Source organism: Austrofundulus limnaeus, unplaced genomic scaffold, assembly GCF_001266775.1.
Source record: "Austrofundulus limnaeus strain Quisiro unplaced genomic scaffold, Austrofundulus_limnaeus-1.0 Scaffold47, whole genome shotgun sequence".
Taxonomy (NCBI): domain Eukaryota; kingdom Metazoa; phylum Chordata; class Actinopteri; order Cyprinodontiformes; family Rivulidae; genus Austrofundulus; species Austrofundulus limnaeus.
Window position 1 is genome coordinate 1997623 of NW_013952449.1, and position 17343 is coordinate 2014965.

Below are 17343 nucleotides of genomic sequence, written 5' to 3' on the forward strand. Positions count from 1 at the left end.
CTGTAATAATAAACACACAATGTGTCTGGTAAATCTTAAAAAGTAGCGTTTTTCAAGTAACCGCTTTAAAATAATACATAACATAGTAATTTATTTAATTTAAAAGTATTTCTAACCCTAACCTTATATTTTTTAGCATAAATTAAAATTCTTATTCTAAAGAAATATATTAATTTTTGAATAGTGAATAAAAGTGAGAAAAATATTCTAAAAGTGTTTGCTTTGTATATTTTGTAGCATTGTTTGTGGGTTTGCAAGAAGGTCCCTGGCCAGAGCTAATGCTGTTTGGGGGGCCATGGCATGAAAAAGTTTGGGAACCCCTCATCTAGAATGTAATAACAGAGAGTCAAACGAAGCAGATTTTATGTTAAAATGACCTGCCAAACAACTACAGACTGTGACAGAGCACATGCCACTGTGCTTATGCATTACCCAAGCAGAAGAAAAAATAGTTCCCTCCAAAAACATATTATTAAGACAAGATTGGAATAGTTTAGTTATTTTCCACTATTTTCCTGTTAATGATATACATTATATGAAACAACTGAAGTATCAAAGTATCGATTTTTTGATTTTATCGATTCTAGAACATAAAGTTCTGGTATCGGTGGTATCGATATTTCAGTGTCGATCTGCACATCACTACTCCAAGGTGTCAGGGCTCAAGGGGTGGATGAGATCCGCCCTGATTTCCTCAAGACTCTAGTTGTTGTGGGGCTGCCCTGGTTGAAAAGCATATGCAACATTTTATGGACATCAGGGGCAGTGCCACTGGATTGGCAGATTGAGGTAGTGGTTCCTGTCTTCAAAATGGGGGACCGATTACAGGAGAATCACTCTCCTTAGCCTTCCTGGTAAGGTCCTTGCGGGTTACGTCCTGGCCATGGAACACTGGACCAACACTTTACCCTCACTAGGAACCTTGAGGGGTCATAGGACTTTGCTAATCCAGTCTTCATGAGTTTTGTGGACTTGAAGAAGGCATTCAACCATGTTGCTCAAGGTACACTGTGGGGGGTGCTACGCAAGTATGGGATTGTGGGTCCATTGTTATGGGTCATTCAGTCCCTATACAAGCGGTGCGAGAGTTTGGTTCACATAACCAATAGAATGTCAGACCCCTTCAAAGTGGGAGTTGGACTCTGCCAGGGCTGCCCTTTGTCACAGATTCTGTTCATAACTTACATGGACAGAACTTCTCAGTGCAGCCAGGTGGTGGAGGGAGTCTGGTTCAGTGGCTTCAGGATTGCATCTCTGCTGTTTGCAGTTGATGTGGTTCTGTTGGCATCATTGTGCCGTGATCTTCAGCTCTTGCTGGAGTGGTTTGCTGGAGTGGTTTGCAGTAGGAAGCAGCTGGGAAGTAGCTGGGATTGGGATCAGCAACTTCAAATCTCAGTCCATGGTCTTCAGTTGGAAAAGGGTAGATTATTCTTTTTGGGTTGGCTTCTGCAGTGTTGCAGATTCTGTACTGGTCTGTTGTGGTGAAGAAGGAGCTGAGCTTTAAGGCAAAGCTCTCTGATTACCAGTCAGTCTGGGTTCCTACCCTCACCTATGATCACAAACTTTAGGTAGTGACCAAAAAAACTATGCAGATACAAGCAGTCGAAATGAGTTTTCTCCAGGGTAGCTGGACTCTCTCTTAGCGATAGGGTGAGAAGTTCAGTTATCCAGGATAGATTCAGAATAGATTCCGCTACTCCTCCACATTGAGAGGAGCCAGTTAAGGTGGTTCAGGCATCTGGTAAGGATGCCTCCTGGATGCCTCCCTAGAAAGATTCTTCAGGTATGTCCAACTGAAAGGATGTTTAGAGCACACATAAGTTCATTGTTGCCCTTCTTCCAGTCAAATTCAGCTTGTCTCATTGCTTGAATCTAGCTGTTTTCTGCATCTTAAATTGGGAAAAGTGACAAAAATAGTCTTACATTTGGGGATGATGGCTGTATCCTGAGTCACTGTTACAAGTACTGTAGCACAATGATTTGTGGTTCGTCCGGTGGAATGTGATGCAATTTTCACAAATTTTAAACTTAAACATAGCTAAACCACATTTTGTAATTGTTACAGATAGAGCATATTATGTTTGTACAGGTGTTGAGTCATCATAGTCATGTGACTAGTGTTCTAAAAATACTACAAGTGGAACCCTTCATTGCTGGTATTACAGTAATTTTCAAATGACAGCAGGTGGAACAATGCTTTTATAAGCACTGCGATTACGTACCTTTGGGATTGAGTACTGATTCAGAGTTGTGTCTTTATTTGCTATGCGAGGCAGATTGACTGGAACAATGTTTCCCATCCTCTGCATCTCATGGATGACTGCGTCGGTGTACGGCATGTTTTCTCTGTCAGTTATAGAGGGCTGTCTGGATGGACCAATCACAGCATCAATCTCAGCCTGGACTTGCTCTGCAAGACAAACAGTAAGTTTGTGCAGGACAAACAGTAAGTTTGTGCAGTTCACAAGTATCCAATAGTAGATTTTCTCCTAGTTTATTTATGAGGACCAATAACGAGCTGAATCTACAGTATAGTTAAACACATATAAGAAACAAAAACAGTACCTTGTATATGTGGGTAGGAAATCATGTAAAGCAGCCCCCAGTGTAAAGTAGTTGTGGTGGTTTCAGTTCCAGCAGTGAATAGGTCCAGAGTGCAAGCACACAAGTTAGTGAGATCAAAACCAGACTCTTTGTCTTCTTTCTTTTATAAAAACACAAGAGACAGATGAGACATTCTGTTGACATTTATACTGAAGATGTTATAAATGAACAAAAGACTCACCTCTCCCATTTCAATGAGGAAGGAGTCGATGTAATCTCTTGGTGAAGAAGGGTCGAGATTTTCTTTGTGCTCTTTGATTCTGATTTCAACAAAGTCAATTAACTTCTGTAACAATCTGAATATTTTCTTATGAGGTCCAGGAACCCATCTCATTAACCAGGGCATTGCATTAAAAATCTGTAGAAAAAGGAGAAATTATTCTGATTATTGATTATTTATTAACCTTTATTTAACCAGGGAAATCCCATTAAGATTACATATTTCCTTTGTAAGGGAGGTCTGGGCCTGAAGGCAGCCTAACATCTTTAGATTGTGGGAGGAAACTGGGGTACCCAGAGTAAACCCATAAAAAAACAAGAACATGCAAACTACTCAGGAAGACCCCCAGTCCAAACAAGGGATAAAACCTAAAACCTTTTTGATGTGAGGCATCAATTCCAGCCACTAATCTCCTGGTTGGGACCATACCTGTTTAACCCTCATGGCACAGACACTCTTAACACCTTAACACACAGCACAGATACAGAATGTAGCCCCTGAACTGAGACACAGTTTGAGACTCACTTGTTTAAGAATGTCAAAATGTCACAGCAAGCTCCAAGATACTTGGTGTTCCCCCACCCCAAAGAAATGCCTGACTGAGTCTGAACTGCAAAAAAGTGTGTGTTCTCAAAAAAGTGATGGCAGGAGATGCACTGACTTCAAACAAATGATGAATGCACAGAGATGTGGTGCATGATATGCTGTGAAAATTTCACTTATCAGACAAAAAAGGGCCTTTTATAGAGGCACTAAAAACTCCAGTCATCCAGCTTTTAAGCATACAAATAGCAAAGAGCACCAGAAAGTAGTTCAAGCAATTGATAATGAAAACAGATACCACCAATACCAGAGGCCCAGTGGTCCACTCAACAAATGGTAAATGACTTGATTTTATATAGCGCTTTATCAAGTCTCTACGGACTCCAAAGTGCTTTATACTTCAATTATTCATACATACATTCACACACTGAAGGGGATAAGCTACATTGTAGCCACAGGGTCAGACTGACAGAGGTGGGGCTGGCAGGCACCGGCACCACCGGACTCTCTGATCACCATCAGCAGGCAAGGTGGGTGAACTGTCTTGCCCAAGGACACAACAACTGAAATGGATGGAACGGGGGATCAAAGACAAAAGAAAGACAAACTGAGTGAAAAACAGCAACAGGCACTAAGTAATGATATCCTTCTAGCCTTTCACAAATTGAAACATGGATGTCCCCTACATTCATATGAGAAAGATATTTTGCTTCTGAACAAGCCTGGCGTTAAACATCGGGAACACGTATCATTGTCGAGAACGGGGAAGCTTCATCATTCAGTGAATCATACAGATAAAACCTTCAGCTTTGAAAGATAAACTCCAAGCAGCTGAATTTTGGCGTTCTTTGATGGATCAGAAGATATAACAAAAATGAATAGGAAATATTTATGTTGTTTCTATGTCCATGGACTTTTCAGCTCAGATTTCCTTGGATTAATTAATCTGGAGGCCAACTGAACAGCACAGGACATGGACGAACTTGTGCTACTGTTCCATGTTTGCTGTTTAACGAAGTGGAAGACCAAGTTGGTCTCTAGTGCAACGATGGAGCCACTGTTAATGTTGGAACATGCAAGTTTCTTCCCAAATTACATCAGATGATGGATATCAAGGATTTCCTTTCACACCTTGGAGAACTGCAACAAGTCAGCTGATTGCACAGTCCCACACAGAGTCATTTAATCTATCCACTGTCAACTTGTTAAGGTTTTAATTAAATACAGGGTGGGGTAGGGGGCGGCAAATCAAACTTCACAGCTAAAGATGATACGTGAGGAAAAAGGCATAGCCTTTGTCAAATTGCCCAAATGGAGTACGGAGGCAGTAGATTCTGTTGAAAATATGGAGACGATGTTACAATTGTTTCAACACATCACATTTTTGAATTCCTGGAGTTTGATCCGACCGCAACATTTACTTCTAAATTTTCTGTTCTATTTTTGGCAATAGAAATGTTGGCATTCTTAGTGACTTTGGCCATTTTCAGGTCAAGTAAGGGAAAAGTGTGTATTTCAAATGTTTCCAAGGTGGGTTTAAAGGCAGAAGTCCTGCAGGAAGTTAGAAAAAATACATTTTTTCTATAATACACAAGTCAGTATGGTTCAGTAACTACTACAATAATTCTGTGATGTACTAAGTGAAAATGTCTCATCATACCTTATCTGCTTCAGCAGAAATGAAATCTCTTTGCCACCCTTTTATTACTGACAGCTATTCAGCATACACAGGAACACACATACTAGTCTCTTTTTTATGATTACAATTTCTAAAGTTGATGATGTAATATATTTAATGAATCCATTGATGCGAACTTGACAAAGTTTGAACTCTTTGCGTTAATAAGTTCATTCAGTTCTGAAAACAGAGGCTCACCTGTATTGACAAACTTCCTTGTAAGTGGACAATTTCATTGAGGTATTGAAGAATAGTCTTGTACTTCTGGTCACTGTACTCAAACCGACTCCCAAACACCAAACAGCAGATGATGTTGGACACAGCATTGTTTATCAGTGACTGGGCATTAAAAGGTTTTCCTGTCAAGTAAGGAAAAAAATGCATGTTAAATTGAATGATTCTGGGTCGAAATGTAAAAAATCTCAAATTAACTATTGAAAAAAATGCATTCGTTGCAGCAATTTCAAGCAATTGAGAACAGGTGGAGGTGTATGCATGTATGTAAACTCTAGTCTCCAGTCCAGTGTTTGTCATGACCTTGGCCTGGATGACGATAACGCTGACTCTCTTTTCATTAACACAGACATGGATAAGGGTAAGAATTTATCATAATTTATTGTCCACCAGATTCAAATCCTATTGTTTTCATGAATAAGTTAGATGAAATTGTATTGTATTGTATAACTGTATCCTCTGTGATTTTAACATAGATGTCTCAAAGGATGACACTATTAAAATTGAGTTTTACAACATCCTACACTCTACCTCCTTCTTTTCCACCAGAAATATTTACACCAGAGTAACACACTCCTCTAGTTCTATTATCAACAATATTGTTACTAATTTCCAAAATACTAAGCTGGAGACTGATGTGGTCATGTCTGATACATCAGAACATTTTCCTGTTGTGACGTTTCTAAATCACCACATTAATTATAAGATAACTTGTAAACTGCTTAATGAAAGAACTCTGTTACGGTTATGTGTAAGCCTAGAGACCAAAGCTTGGACAAGTGTTTTTAATTAGTGTGATTCTGATGCTGCATTTAACAATCTGATTTATGAAGTATGTGAAACTATCAGCAAAACTATATTAAACATAAACCAAACAAGAGGTACTTTAAAAACCCTACCGATCACAACAAAATGAAGTATTGCTTATGCAGAAATAAGTTGACACATAATAAGAAGGAGCAAATGCAATTATTAAATTAAACATATAAATTTAGTGCAGGATGACTCCAAAAACACTTAGTCAGTCATAAATAATGTCCTTAATAGGGGCCAGAAACCACAGGTGCTCCTGGAAACTCAAATTGGACATCTACATCAGCTTGGTGACAGTTTTAATAATTACTTTATATCTGTTAGACAAAACCTTGCTAACAAAACCAAGCATTCCCAGGAAGACTCTTACAAAAATTATCTTTCTGAACATTACCTACACTCTTCCTAAATGAGACCTACTGATGAAAGGGAACTAAACACAATCATTAAAAAAATGAAGAGTTCTTATACAGCTGGAGTTGATGCAATGTGCAGTAAAATCTTGCTTGTAATTTCTAATTCAATTCTTAAACATTTTGTTCATTGCATCAACCATCATTACTCCATGGGGTGGTGCCAAAAATAGCTAAAATTGCAAAAATCTTTTAAATTTATATATCTGGAAACAAAAATGACATTATAAGTTACAAATAACTTCTGTTCTTCTAACTTTAGGATTCTCAAAAAAGTTGTGCATAGCAGACTAACTGAATACCTTCATAAACAACTAATTCTCTCAAATTCTCAGTAGTTTCAGAAAAAAAGAGCTCCACCTGTATGGCTATTATGGACCTTATAAAACATTATTGAGGCAGTTGAATGGGGGAGATTATAGTGTTGGCATTTTCTTGGACCTCTCTAAGGCTTTTGACACAGTTGATTTTAATATTGGGTAAGTTGTACCATTATGGGATTAGAGGTATGGCACATAACTGGTTTGAAAGTTACCTTTTCGATAGACAACAACATGTATTTATTAATCATCAAAAATGGGGTCCACCAAGTATATTAAACTGTATGAAATTATATGTACTCAGGCTGCCTCGATAAGGTTTCAGTAGCTTTTCGGAGACCTGATTCACACACTGCTATCTTGTAGCTATGCACTATGTGGACATGATATTTGTTTTTGATTGTTTTTGATTGTGTGATTGTGTGTGAATAAGCTGATGAAAATTAAATGTTTAAACCTTCTTTTTGTACCTTGCTGTTCAGCAAAAGCCTCTGTGAGATACTGACACTCCTGCTGGATGTAAAGGGCCAGGTTTTTCTTGCCCAGACCAAAGTTTCTCAGCGTGTGAAGAGCAAATCTCCTCTGATTCTTCCACGGATTACCGTTTGACATCACAAGACCTTGTGGGGAAAGAAATTTTAAGATACCGATGAACTTATCATACAACCACAAAACTTACTTTTTGAAACAAATCGCGAAAAACAAAACACCTTTGTTCTTGAAAAACTCTGAAAACAGTGGGACGATGGGACGATCTATGAAGTCCTCTCCCTCTTCAACCAGGGCCTTCCTCACGCTTTTATAACCATTTATGACCACAACTCTTTCACCAGAGAGATGAAGGCTGAAAATGTCTCCATATTTCTCTGCAAACTGAACACAGACACCAAAAGGAGAATAGTTTTCTTTCACAGTTTGGAATACCTGCCATTAAAAGAACATATATGTCAGAAGAAACAGACTTGTGCAAAGATGTTCTATGTCCACTCAGAAGTGGTCCAAACATTCACACTGAATCGTGTCATTAATAATAGTGAGGATTATAAAGTCTATAATTAGCGTTAAAGGACTGGAAGGAATGAAAGACAGCATTCAAAACACCCATTGGACAGTTTTAATTTCTAGTCATGTCATTTTGCCTCCCAAATGTCTCAGCTGCTTTGCAGGCCCTAATAAATGCTATCCTGTTATATACTGTAAATGTGTTTGTGTTGGTCTACCACAATGACATACTCCTGGAACAGCACAAGACTGGGGTATGACAGGTATCACAAGGTTTTTGGAGAATAAATTGTATGTTAAGATGGAAAAATGTGACTTCCATGTTAGTGGCCTTCCTGGGGTATATGTATATTTGAGAGCAGGCAGGTGAAGGCTGATCTGGAGAAAATCCAAACGGTAGCTGACTGGTCCTTAAAAGTTTTCCTTGACCAACCTTACCTTCATCCATAGACGTCGCAACAATAGTAAGTGAAGGGGACGTCCCCCCCCCCCCCCCCACACTTTTCAAAAATATCCTTTTGGACCCCTCCACTTTCATCTCATCAGTTCACCCAGCGCTGTTTTTGTTAGGCGACTTGATGAAAGAATACATTCTGCTTGATTGACAGGAGAAAACTCATCACACTAAAAGTCTGCTCCAGGTTTTCCTGGTTACCACCAACCAGCCTGCAGGTACCAGGTAGGAGCGGCTCTGGGAGCGAGCAGCCGGAGGATAGATGACCGGCGTTGGACTTCCTTAGACGAGAGGAAGATGACGATGAATTCCTGGAGCGCAAATATTCAACCTAAAACTAACTTCTAGCTGCTTCTAGAAGGCATCGTGTGTGACTGTATCAGACACAGAACATTAGGAGATGTTTTACAGAGAAACAGAAAGTAAGTTAAACTCTCCATAGAACAGATTTATCCTGTGTATAGTTAATGCAGTTAGCTGCTGGCTACACCTAGCTTAGATATCACAACCAATTATTGCTGTGCCTACAGCATCTGCTAAAGTACAGAGTGATCAGCTGGTGATATTATTATCAGCAAGAATAACATGATCACATCAGAAGTTTATTGGGTGTTTTTATTAAAGTATAAAATGATTGCATTCTAAAATGTATTGTGAGAGTGTTTTTTTTTATTATCTTAGAATAGTTTCAGCATAAAACAGAGCTTGGTTCATGTCTGAAACCTTTAATGATCAGATGATGAGACTGTTGACTCATAATCACTGATGAAACCAGTGATTTTTTCTGACTTTCTAAAGCTGACTGACTTCAGTTGGCTGTAAAACACCTAATGTTTCATCCATCTTCATGTGATGCAGGAGCTGATGAGAGTCAGGGTCAGCAGGTAGGGACAGAGCGCTGTGGCTCAGGTGAGTGATGATGATGATGATGATGATGATGATGATGAAGGTGCTGCTGGGAAATTATGAATGAAATCCAAAATGTTTACTCAAATCAGTATTTATTTTGAATCCATTCTAACAGTTGTGGTAAGTTTATGAAATATATTACTGATTTAAAGGCATAATCTACAGCAGTGATTCCCAACCAGGGGTACGTGTACCCTTTGGGGTACGTAAGTCTATTACAGGGGGTACGTGGAAAAATTTCCCAGATGTGTAAAAAAATTAATAAAATAGGACTAGAATATGTAGGGCCCTATGATTTCAGCAATGCAGGAAATGCAGACAAAATCACGGAATTGACACAAAATGGAATCCAGTATAAAATGCGGAATCTCTTGGAATTTGCTCATTTGGTCGAATTTTTGATGTTTTTTGGAAAATACAATAGATTTTGGACGCTACTGCTTTTTGTGCCTGCCGTTACCTGGTTTATTTATGTAATTATTTATTCACTTTCAAGGAAACATTTGATTTGAAAAGAATAAAATGCCTGAGAATCAAACGTTCTAGGTGGTTAAATGCCATTTAATAATCAGTTGTTGTACATTATAGTTTCGGAGAAGCATCATTACGTTTGACAGAGGGAGTACTGGTGGAATGACAAATTGGCTTAGGGGGTACACAAGTCTAAAAAGGTTGGGAATCACTGATCTACAGCATGAGTGAACTGAATTTTATTATATTTTGAGCAGCCTCCCTGTTCTGAACCCAAAAGCTGTTCACTTATTGAACCCCACGCAGTAATTTCCCGGGGCCGGCAGCGGCGAGCTCACAGGCCCTGCCGGCAACCGCCCTTGCCAGAGTAGATCCAGGCATGGACACAGAGGCCCGGGTCCCCAGGGCGCACCACACCCAGGCCGAGGCCCGATAGGGCCAGAGGACCCAAGCCCCACCAGGCAGCCACCGGGCCGAGCCGGCACACGCCCAAGTGCCCAGCCCTAGACACTGAGGGCCACCAGTGCACCAGCAGGCAGAGGCAAAGCCCACCAGAGGGCAGAGTGGCAGGGGAACGAAGCCCACCACCAGCATTGGGCTCCCAAGTGAACCAGAAGATGGGGCAACCCAAGACCCAGCATGACACATATCCAATCATACACAGACACAATCACACAATCCCACCCTCATCCTCACAACCACTCATTCAAAGACACACCAGATGGACGCAATACTCCACTCGCACCCCCATATATACTCTATACCCCCAGGTCCAGGATATGCACCCACCCCCGACAGAGGGCAGCACACATCCAAACCCAGGAAGTAGACATATTCATTCTGGGGTGTAGAGGAGCAGACAGCAACGGCCCGGCCTGGACCGCACCAGGCTGACCGGCCAGTCCCCACCCCCAACTCTTCCGCTGCAGCGAAGCCACGCCCCCAACCACCCCACACACCTCCAAAGGCTAAATGCGCACCCCAAGCCGACCAGCTGCTGGACTCCGGCAGCCACCCTGGTCAGCAGGCCAACCACGGCAACCAGGAGCCATACCCTGGGAATCCAAACGGCCCCAGAGAAGCTGGAGTGCCAGCCCCACCCCCGGCGTCTCCCCAGACCCTGAGCCCACCTGTAGCCCAGGCCCCCACCAGACGGTCTGCCCCTCCTCCAGACCCCATCCCCAAATGGAAATCGGGGGACGGAGGAGTGAAAAAGACCCCCCCCCCCACACACACACACACACACCTCCTCCCTCAGATGTGCTGCTGATGCATGTTGTTCTATAATGCAATTAAAATGGGGCAGAAGGAGGGGGCGGGGTTATGGAGGTGAGCTGAACACCACACTTTAATTTGAGCTCTGCACCACATGGCCGTATTTAAGTAAAAAACTTCACTTTATGGTGAGCTCCGTTGTGATTTCCTTTGGGCCTGCACAGGCTTTGTCATTGGAAAACGTCTGGCCTCATTCATTCGACAAAATGGTCAGACAACAGAAAACCAGAAATAAAAAAGACACCCCAGCACCCTTTGGTAGCTCTTCTCAAGACGGCGACCATATGCCGACATCTGATGTTTTCGACGCCCTTGATCCAGCTATGGCTAAGGCTTTTGAAGCTATGACTGCCAACTTCATCAAATTGATTGATAACAAGCTTAGCCCACTTGCCGAAACTGTTCGTCAACACGGCGAAGACATCAAAGCAGCTGAAACGCGACAGGATGAAGCAGAGGCTAGGATACTAGCATCAGAGAATTCTGCGACGACGTGTCTCAGCAAGATTGAACTACTGGAGAAACAAGTTGCTGTCTTGTCTGAAAAAGTGGATATGGCTGAGAACTACAATCGACGTCTTAATATTCGCCTCCTTGGTCTGGCTGAGGGCAAAGAGACTGACCAGCCGGTTAAGTTTCTTGAATCGTGGCTCCCTCAATTACTTCAACTTCCTGCTGAATACAGATCTATCAAGCTGGAAAGAGCACACCGTGCTTTAGCCCCTTTACCAGACCACCTCGACCTCTGCTCGTATGTTTCCACTCATTTCAGAATAAACAACTCGTGATGGAGGCTGTGCGTCGTGTTGGCGGTGATGGCGCATTGGTCTTTGATGGATCGCGGATTTCTTTCTACAACGACTTCTCCTCATCTGTCATCAAGAAGCGCAAAGCGTTTGATGTGGTGAACGTCGGCTGAAGGGGCGAGGGATTTCCTACGGTTTGCTTTACCCAGTTATTCTTCAGATGTCACACAATGATTTAAAGAAGAGATTCAACACTCCAGAGGAGTTTGGTGACTTTATAAACTCACTCAAAGACTAACTCATTAGACTTTTACTGTCTGCCCAGCGTGGACCCCTCTACTATTTGTGACTTAATTTAATAGGGCTCATGTGTTTACATTGGGCCTAGCGGTGCGGTTATTAATTTGGTGATCCACAGGTGTTGCTTGATAATGGAAATGGATTGTAAGATTGCTATCCCTTAGTTAGCAGGGAAAGACCCCTCTTTATTATTATTTTTTGTTTTATGTGTTGTTGTTTCATTTTTGTGTATTTGTATTTTTTGTTCGCATGTAGCTCAGAATTTTGCTATTTCTGATCTATTTATTTAGAATAGCCTACAATCAGACAATTTCTTTTTTGTTTTTCTGATCTTATTTTTTATTTCTTTGGCTTTATGACCCCTACACCCCTTTACATTTTTGATTTTCCTATATGGATAGGTCTTGTGGTAATATTAAATTTTGMTCCTGGAATGTCAGAGGGCTAAAAAAACCTGCAGAGGAAAGCAGTTTTTTCTTTATTAAAGTGTGAAGCGATCTCTCTTGCATTTTTTTCAAGAAACACATTTTGAGAATGTTGATCTAGCTAAATTTTGTAAAGGCTGGGTTGGTCAGATTTTTGCCACAGCTTACTCATCTTATGCTAGGGGTGTGGCAATCTTGATACATAAAAAAGTGCCTTTCACTATCTTAGAATGTGTCAAAGACACTCAAGGCCGTTTTATTAGGGTTATTGGGACACTTTTTGGACAAAACATTTCATTGTTGAACTTTTATTGCCCTCCAGGTGCTCATCCTGATTTTCTTTTCAAAACATTCTCGGACTTTGTAGAACTGACTTCTGATCATTTTATTGTGGCGGGTGATTTCAACTGTGCTATTGATCCCCATGTTGATAAAACACCAGTGGGTAACACCCCTATATCCAAACAAGCTATGATGCTCTCCTCCATATGCTTAGATTTAGATTATATAGATGTCTGGAGAAGTTTACATCCAAAAGATAAAAAGTTTACCTTTTTTTCCCATCCTCACAGTAGTTATTCTAGATTAGACTACTTCTTTGTTCCTTCTCCTAAAATGTCTCGGGTTCTTTCATGTTCTATTGGTAATATTATTCTATCAGATCATGCTCCAGTATATATGAATTATACTTTTTCTGATTTTGGAGCTCAGTCTAAATTTTGGAGACTTAACCCTCTGCTTTTAAGAGATAATCGATTTCCTCCACACTTCATTTCTGAATTGAAGATTTTTTTTTCCTATTAACTCGGTTCCATCGATAAATGCCAGTATTCTCTGGGAGACGTGTAAGGCATATTCCAGGGGCCTGATCATTTCTTTTATGGCATATAACAAAAATCAAAGGCTTGAACATATTAATTGCCTCCATTGCAAGTTGACTGAATTGGAGAAAACATATCTGTCTGCTCCAAATTCTGACATATTTAAAGAACTCTCTACTGTACGAGCTGCCTTGAATAATCTTCTTATTTTTAAAGCTGAACATTCCTTAAAATTTGCTAGGCAAAAAATTTGAGTCTGGAGATAAACTGGGAAAATATTTGGCTTACCTTATTAAAAAAAGATCGGCCTCTCAGACTATAGTCTCAATCTTAGGCGCTGATGGAGTGAGGCACTCCGATCCTAGAGCCATTAATGCTGAGTTTACTTCTTTTTATTCTAACTTGTATAAGTCAGAACTGCCTGATAATGCCACGGCTCAGATGCATTCTTTTTTCTCAGGTTAACTTTTCCACACATCTCAGAGGTCCAGAAAAAAAATTTCTCAATGCCCCTATTTCTACGGAGGAAGCTTTTTCAGCATTACAAATTATACGTTCAGGAAAAGCCTCAGGTCCTGATGGATTTGGTTCAGAGTTTTATGAGTTTAATAATATTTTGTTAGATCCTATGTTAGCCATGTTCGACCACTCCTTCACTGCTGGTATTCTTCCTCCTCTAAGAGATTCTAATATTGCTCTCATTCTTAAGAAGGGGAAAGGTCCACAAAACTGTGCTTCTTATAGACTTATCGCTCTGCTAAATTCAGATCAAAAGCTTCTTTCTAAAATCTTGGCTTCAAGGTTAGAAAAAGTACTCCCTGAAATGATTAATTTGGATCAGACGGGTTTTATTAAAGGCCGTCAATCCTCTGATAATATGAGACGATTGCAAATATTATTCAGCTGTTTTATGGTCATAAAGATCAAGCTATGGTCATCTCCCTAAACGCTGAAAAAGCATTTAATCGAGTTGAATGGTCATACCTTTTTTTTGTCTTAGAAAGATTTGATCTAGGAGATACTTTTATTAATTGGATAAAACTACTCTACAATACACCATATGACTCTGTGGTTACTAACGGCTATAAATCACGTAATTTCACCCTTGGCCATGGAGTTCGACAAGGAGATCCTCTTAGTCCTTTACTCCTTGAGTTGGACATTGAGCCATTAGCACAATCAATTAGGCAAAATCCACATACAGTATATCTGGCATTTTGGTCTATCATAAAGAGCACAAAATTTCACTTTATGCGGATGATTTATTAATATTTCTTTCCAAACCACACAGGTATATTCCTTTACAGATCCATGCAATTTCTTTGTTTAGCAATTTTTCAGGCTATAAAATTAATTATTCAAAATCTGAGACAATGCCTCTGGGATCTTTGGTCTCTATTTATCTGTACCCTTTCCATTTCGCTGGTCTCCTTCTGGTTTTTCCTACTTAGGTATTTTTGTAACTCCCCACTTTAGTATGATCTACAAGGCCAACTATCCATCTCTTTTGGAGTCCATAAAAGTAGATTTAGAACATTGGGCTGCCTTACCTCTTTCGTGGTAAGGCAGAGTTTCTCTTATTAAAATGTATATCTTGCCAAAATTGCTTTACCCTTTACAGATGTTGCCATTCTTATTGACAAAGAAGGTTATTTGCATTCTTGAGGGTTGGTTGAGTTCATTTATCTGGAGCAAAAGGAAGCCTAAATTGAAAATGTCAAAATTACAAGGTCCTGGTTCTGATGGAGGAGTAGACCTGCCGAATATAAGATATTATCAGTTAGCAGTACACATGCGGATAATATATCATTGGTTCAAAAATGACTCCTCCTCAGTCTGGCTTGACATTGAATCTTCTCAGTCTAATTGCCCTCTTTGGAATTTGCTTTTTTTAACTGGTTCAGTCAATGATTGCTGTTCGAACCCTATCTCTTTGAACACAGTTAAAGCCTGGAAGTTGGCCCGTACATTAGCAGGATGTTCTGATTCCACCTCTCTTCTCACTCCCATTTTGAAAAACCCAGACTTCTTGCCTGGTTGTAATGACTATGGTTTTCAGCAGTGGTATAACAAGGGTTTCAAAAGATTGGGGGATTTATTTTTGAATCAAGTTTTGATGTCCTTTCAGCATGCTAAGCAGCAGTTTGGCTTAGCTGGAGCAGATTTTTTTTTCGATTTCTGCAAGTTAGGCATTTTATTACCAACAATAACATATCAATAAGTAAAGATCTGATATGGAGAAGGATATACATTCACATAATGGTGTGAAATCTATCACTGTATTTCATAAGCTGCTGCTCTCCTATTCTCCATCTGCCTCCATCGCTGCGAAACTGGCCTGGGAAAAGGATATGGACACTTTTATAGAACCTCAAGTCTGGTCTACCATATGGGACAATGCTGCTAAGATCTCAGTTTGCAACAGAACAAAATCAGTTCAGTTTAGGATTCTACATCGGACACATATCACACCTGTTCTTAAAAATAAGATGGACCCTAAATGTTCTCCTCTTTGTTGGAAGTGCAAATCTGTCGCTGGTGATTATTTTCATTGTACGTGGTCTTGTATGAAAATTTTGAAGTACTGGTCTGATGTGGTCAAAGAGTTGTATTACATTTTTAATGTTACTTTGCAGCTAAACCCAAAATTCCTACTTTTGTGCCTGTCTGATCCGTTAGTTAAGCCTGAACACAAACAGCTTTATAACCTGCTGACTTTTACTGCCAGGAAGAATATTTTGCTTTTCTGGATTAAAGATTCGGGACCCTCATTGAAATCATGGCATGGTTTAATACGGGAACGCATTTCTAATGAGTATATTACTTGTTTACTTAACTCTTCACTGGACATTTTCAATTCTACCTGGGATCCCTACTTGAAATATGTTGGGCCTGAGGTGGCCTCTCAATTACTCCAAGGTCTATCGTCCTACTGATTGGTTGATTAAGGTTACTATTTTATTCCCTTAATGTTTCTTTATTTGATCTGAGCTACTGTATGCATTTTTTTTCTGTCTGTATTTCTTGAATTGTTTTTCGTTGTGTGTTTTTCTTAAATTAATTTAAAAAATGGGGAAGAATAAGGGGCAGAGGCTGGCATGGTGCCTGTTTTCCCTCCACCCCAACTCTAATCCAAAAACCCTAAATGTCTACAAGCAACAACTGGGAGTGGGCACAGGCATCAGTGGTGAGAATATACAATCCTGCCAACCTTTCTCACACATTTGTTGATAAGTTCCTGGTACACTGTATTTAAGCTCCTTCCCTGGAGCATTCTATTACTGGTACAGAGTCTGTAGCCCTCTGAGTCTTTTCCCTTTGAGAATCTCTGTATATATTTTTTCCTTACCTTTTTGTGTTCAAGGATCCCTTGAAGAATCGCCCTCTGCTCATCAGGTCTCCATACCACAGGTCTCCTCTACTAATGTCCTCCCTGCCACTCTCTACCATCTCCACTTTACCTCATCTTACTTAACACATTCAAAACCTCTCTCCAGCCTGAATCCAACCCCAAAACCCCATTTATGAACCTTGAACTTCAAGTTAAGTTACCCAACTGGATTTGTTTTCTAATCTTTACTGTATGTTGTTGTGATTCTACAACCATTTGGTATTGGAAACAGTATGTATATTTGACACTGTGTGAACTGTACATATTGCAGGAAAAGTTATTAGTCCAGTCTCATGTCCCCTTGTGTAACACCTTCTATTATCTGTCATCTTGCCTGAACTACAGCTCTCACCTGTTGTTTTTACTGTCTGGATTTAAAGAGAATTCGTCTCCAGCCCATAGTTAAAATAAACAAGAAACAAAATTTAAAAATCAACAAAAGATACAAGTTTCTTGTAATAAATTTGTGGCATGTTATGATGGAAAGAATCATGTACCTCTACTAACTGCAGGTGGAGTCTGGAAGGTTGAATGCGATGAAGATCTCCAATAAAAGGAAGAGCCCGTGGTCCTGGAGGGAAGTTTTTTGGTTTTCTGTTCTTCAAAATGTCGCTGAGCAGAAGGAAAACACAGACAAATACTAGAATACTCCTGGCGTCTAACCACTCCAAGCCTAGAATACTGTATATTGCCTCCATCTCTTGGTTTAGCAGCACTGCTACAG

General features: G+C 40.2%; 1 protein-coding gene across 1 annotated transcript in view; it reads right to left on the minus strand.

Moving 5' to 3' along the window:
• LOC106517298 (cytochrome P450 2J2) overlaps positions 1–17343 on the minus strand; it is a 21584-nt gene extending 4241 nt beyond the window's left edge. The window contains exons 1-7 of the mRNA XM_014008060.1: positions 17117–17343; positions 7536–7698; positions 7296–7445; positions 5244–5404; positions 2786–2962; positions 2566–2704; positions 2223–2410 (exon numbers count right to left, since the gene is read on the minus strand). Of these exons, the coding sequence (XP_013863514.1) occupies positions 2223–2410; positions 2566–2704; positions 2786–2962; positions 5244–5404; positions 7296–7445; positions 7536–7698; positions 17117–17317 (1179 nt within the window). The 5' untranslated portion in view covers positions 17318–17343. The remainder of the gene's footprint in view (positions 1–2222; positions 2411–2565; positions 2705–2785; positions 2963–5243; positions 5405–7295; positions 7446–7535; positions 7699–17116) is intronic.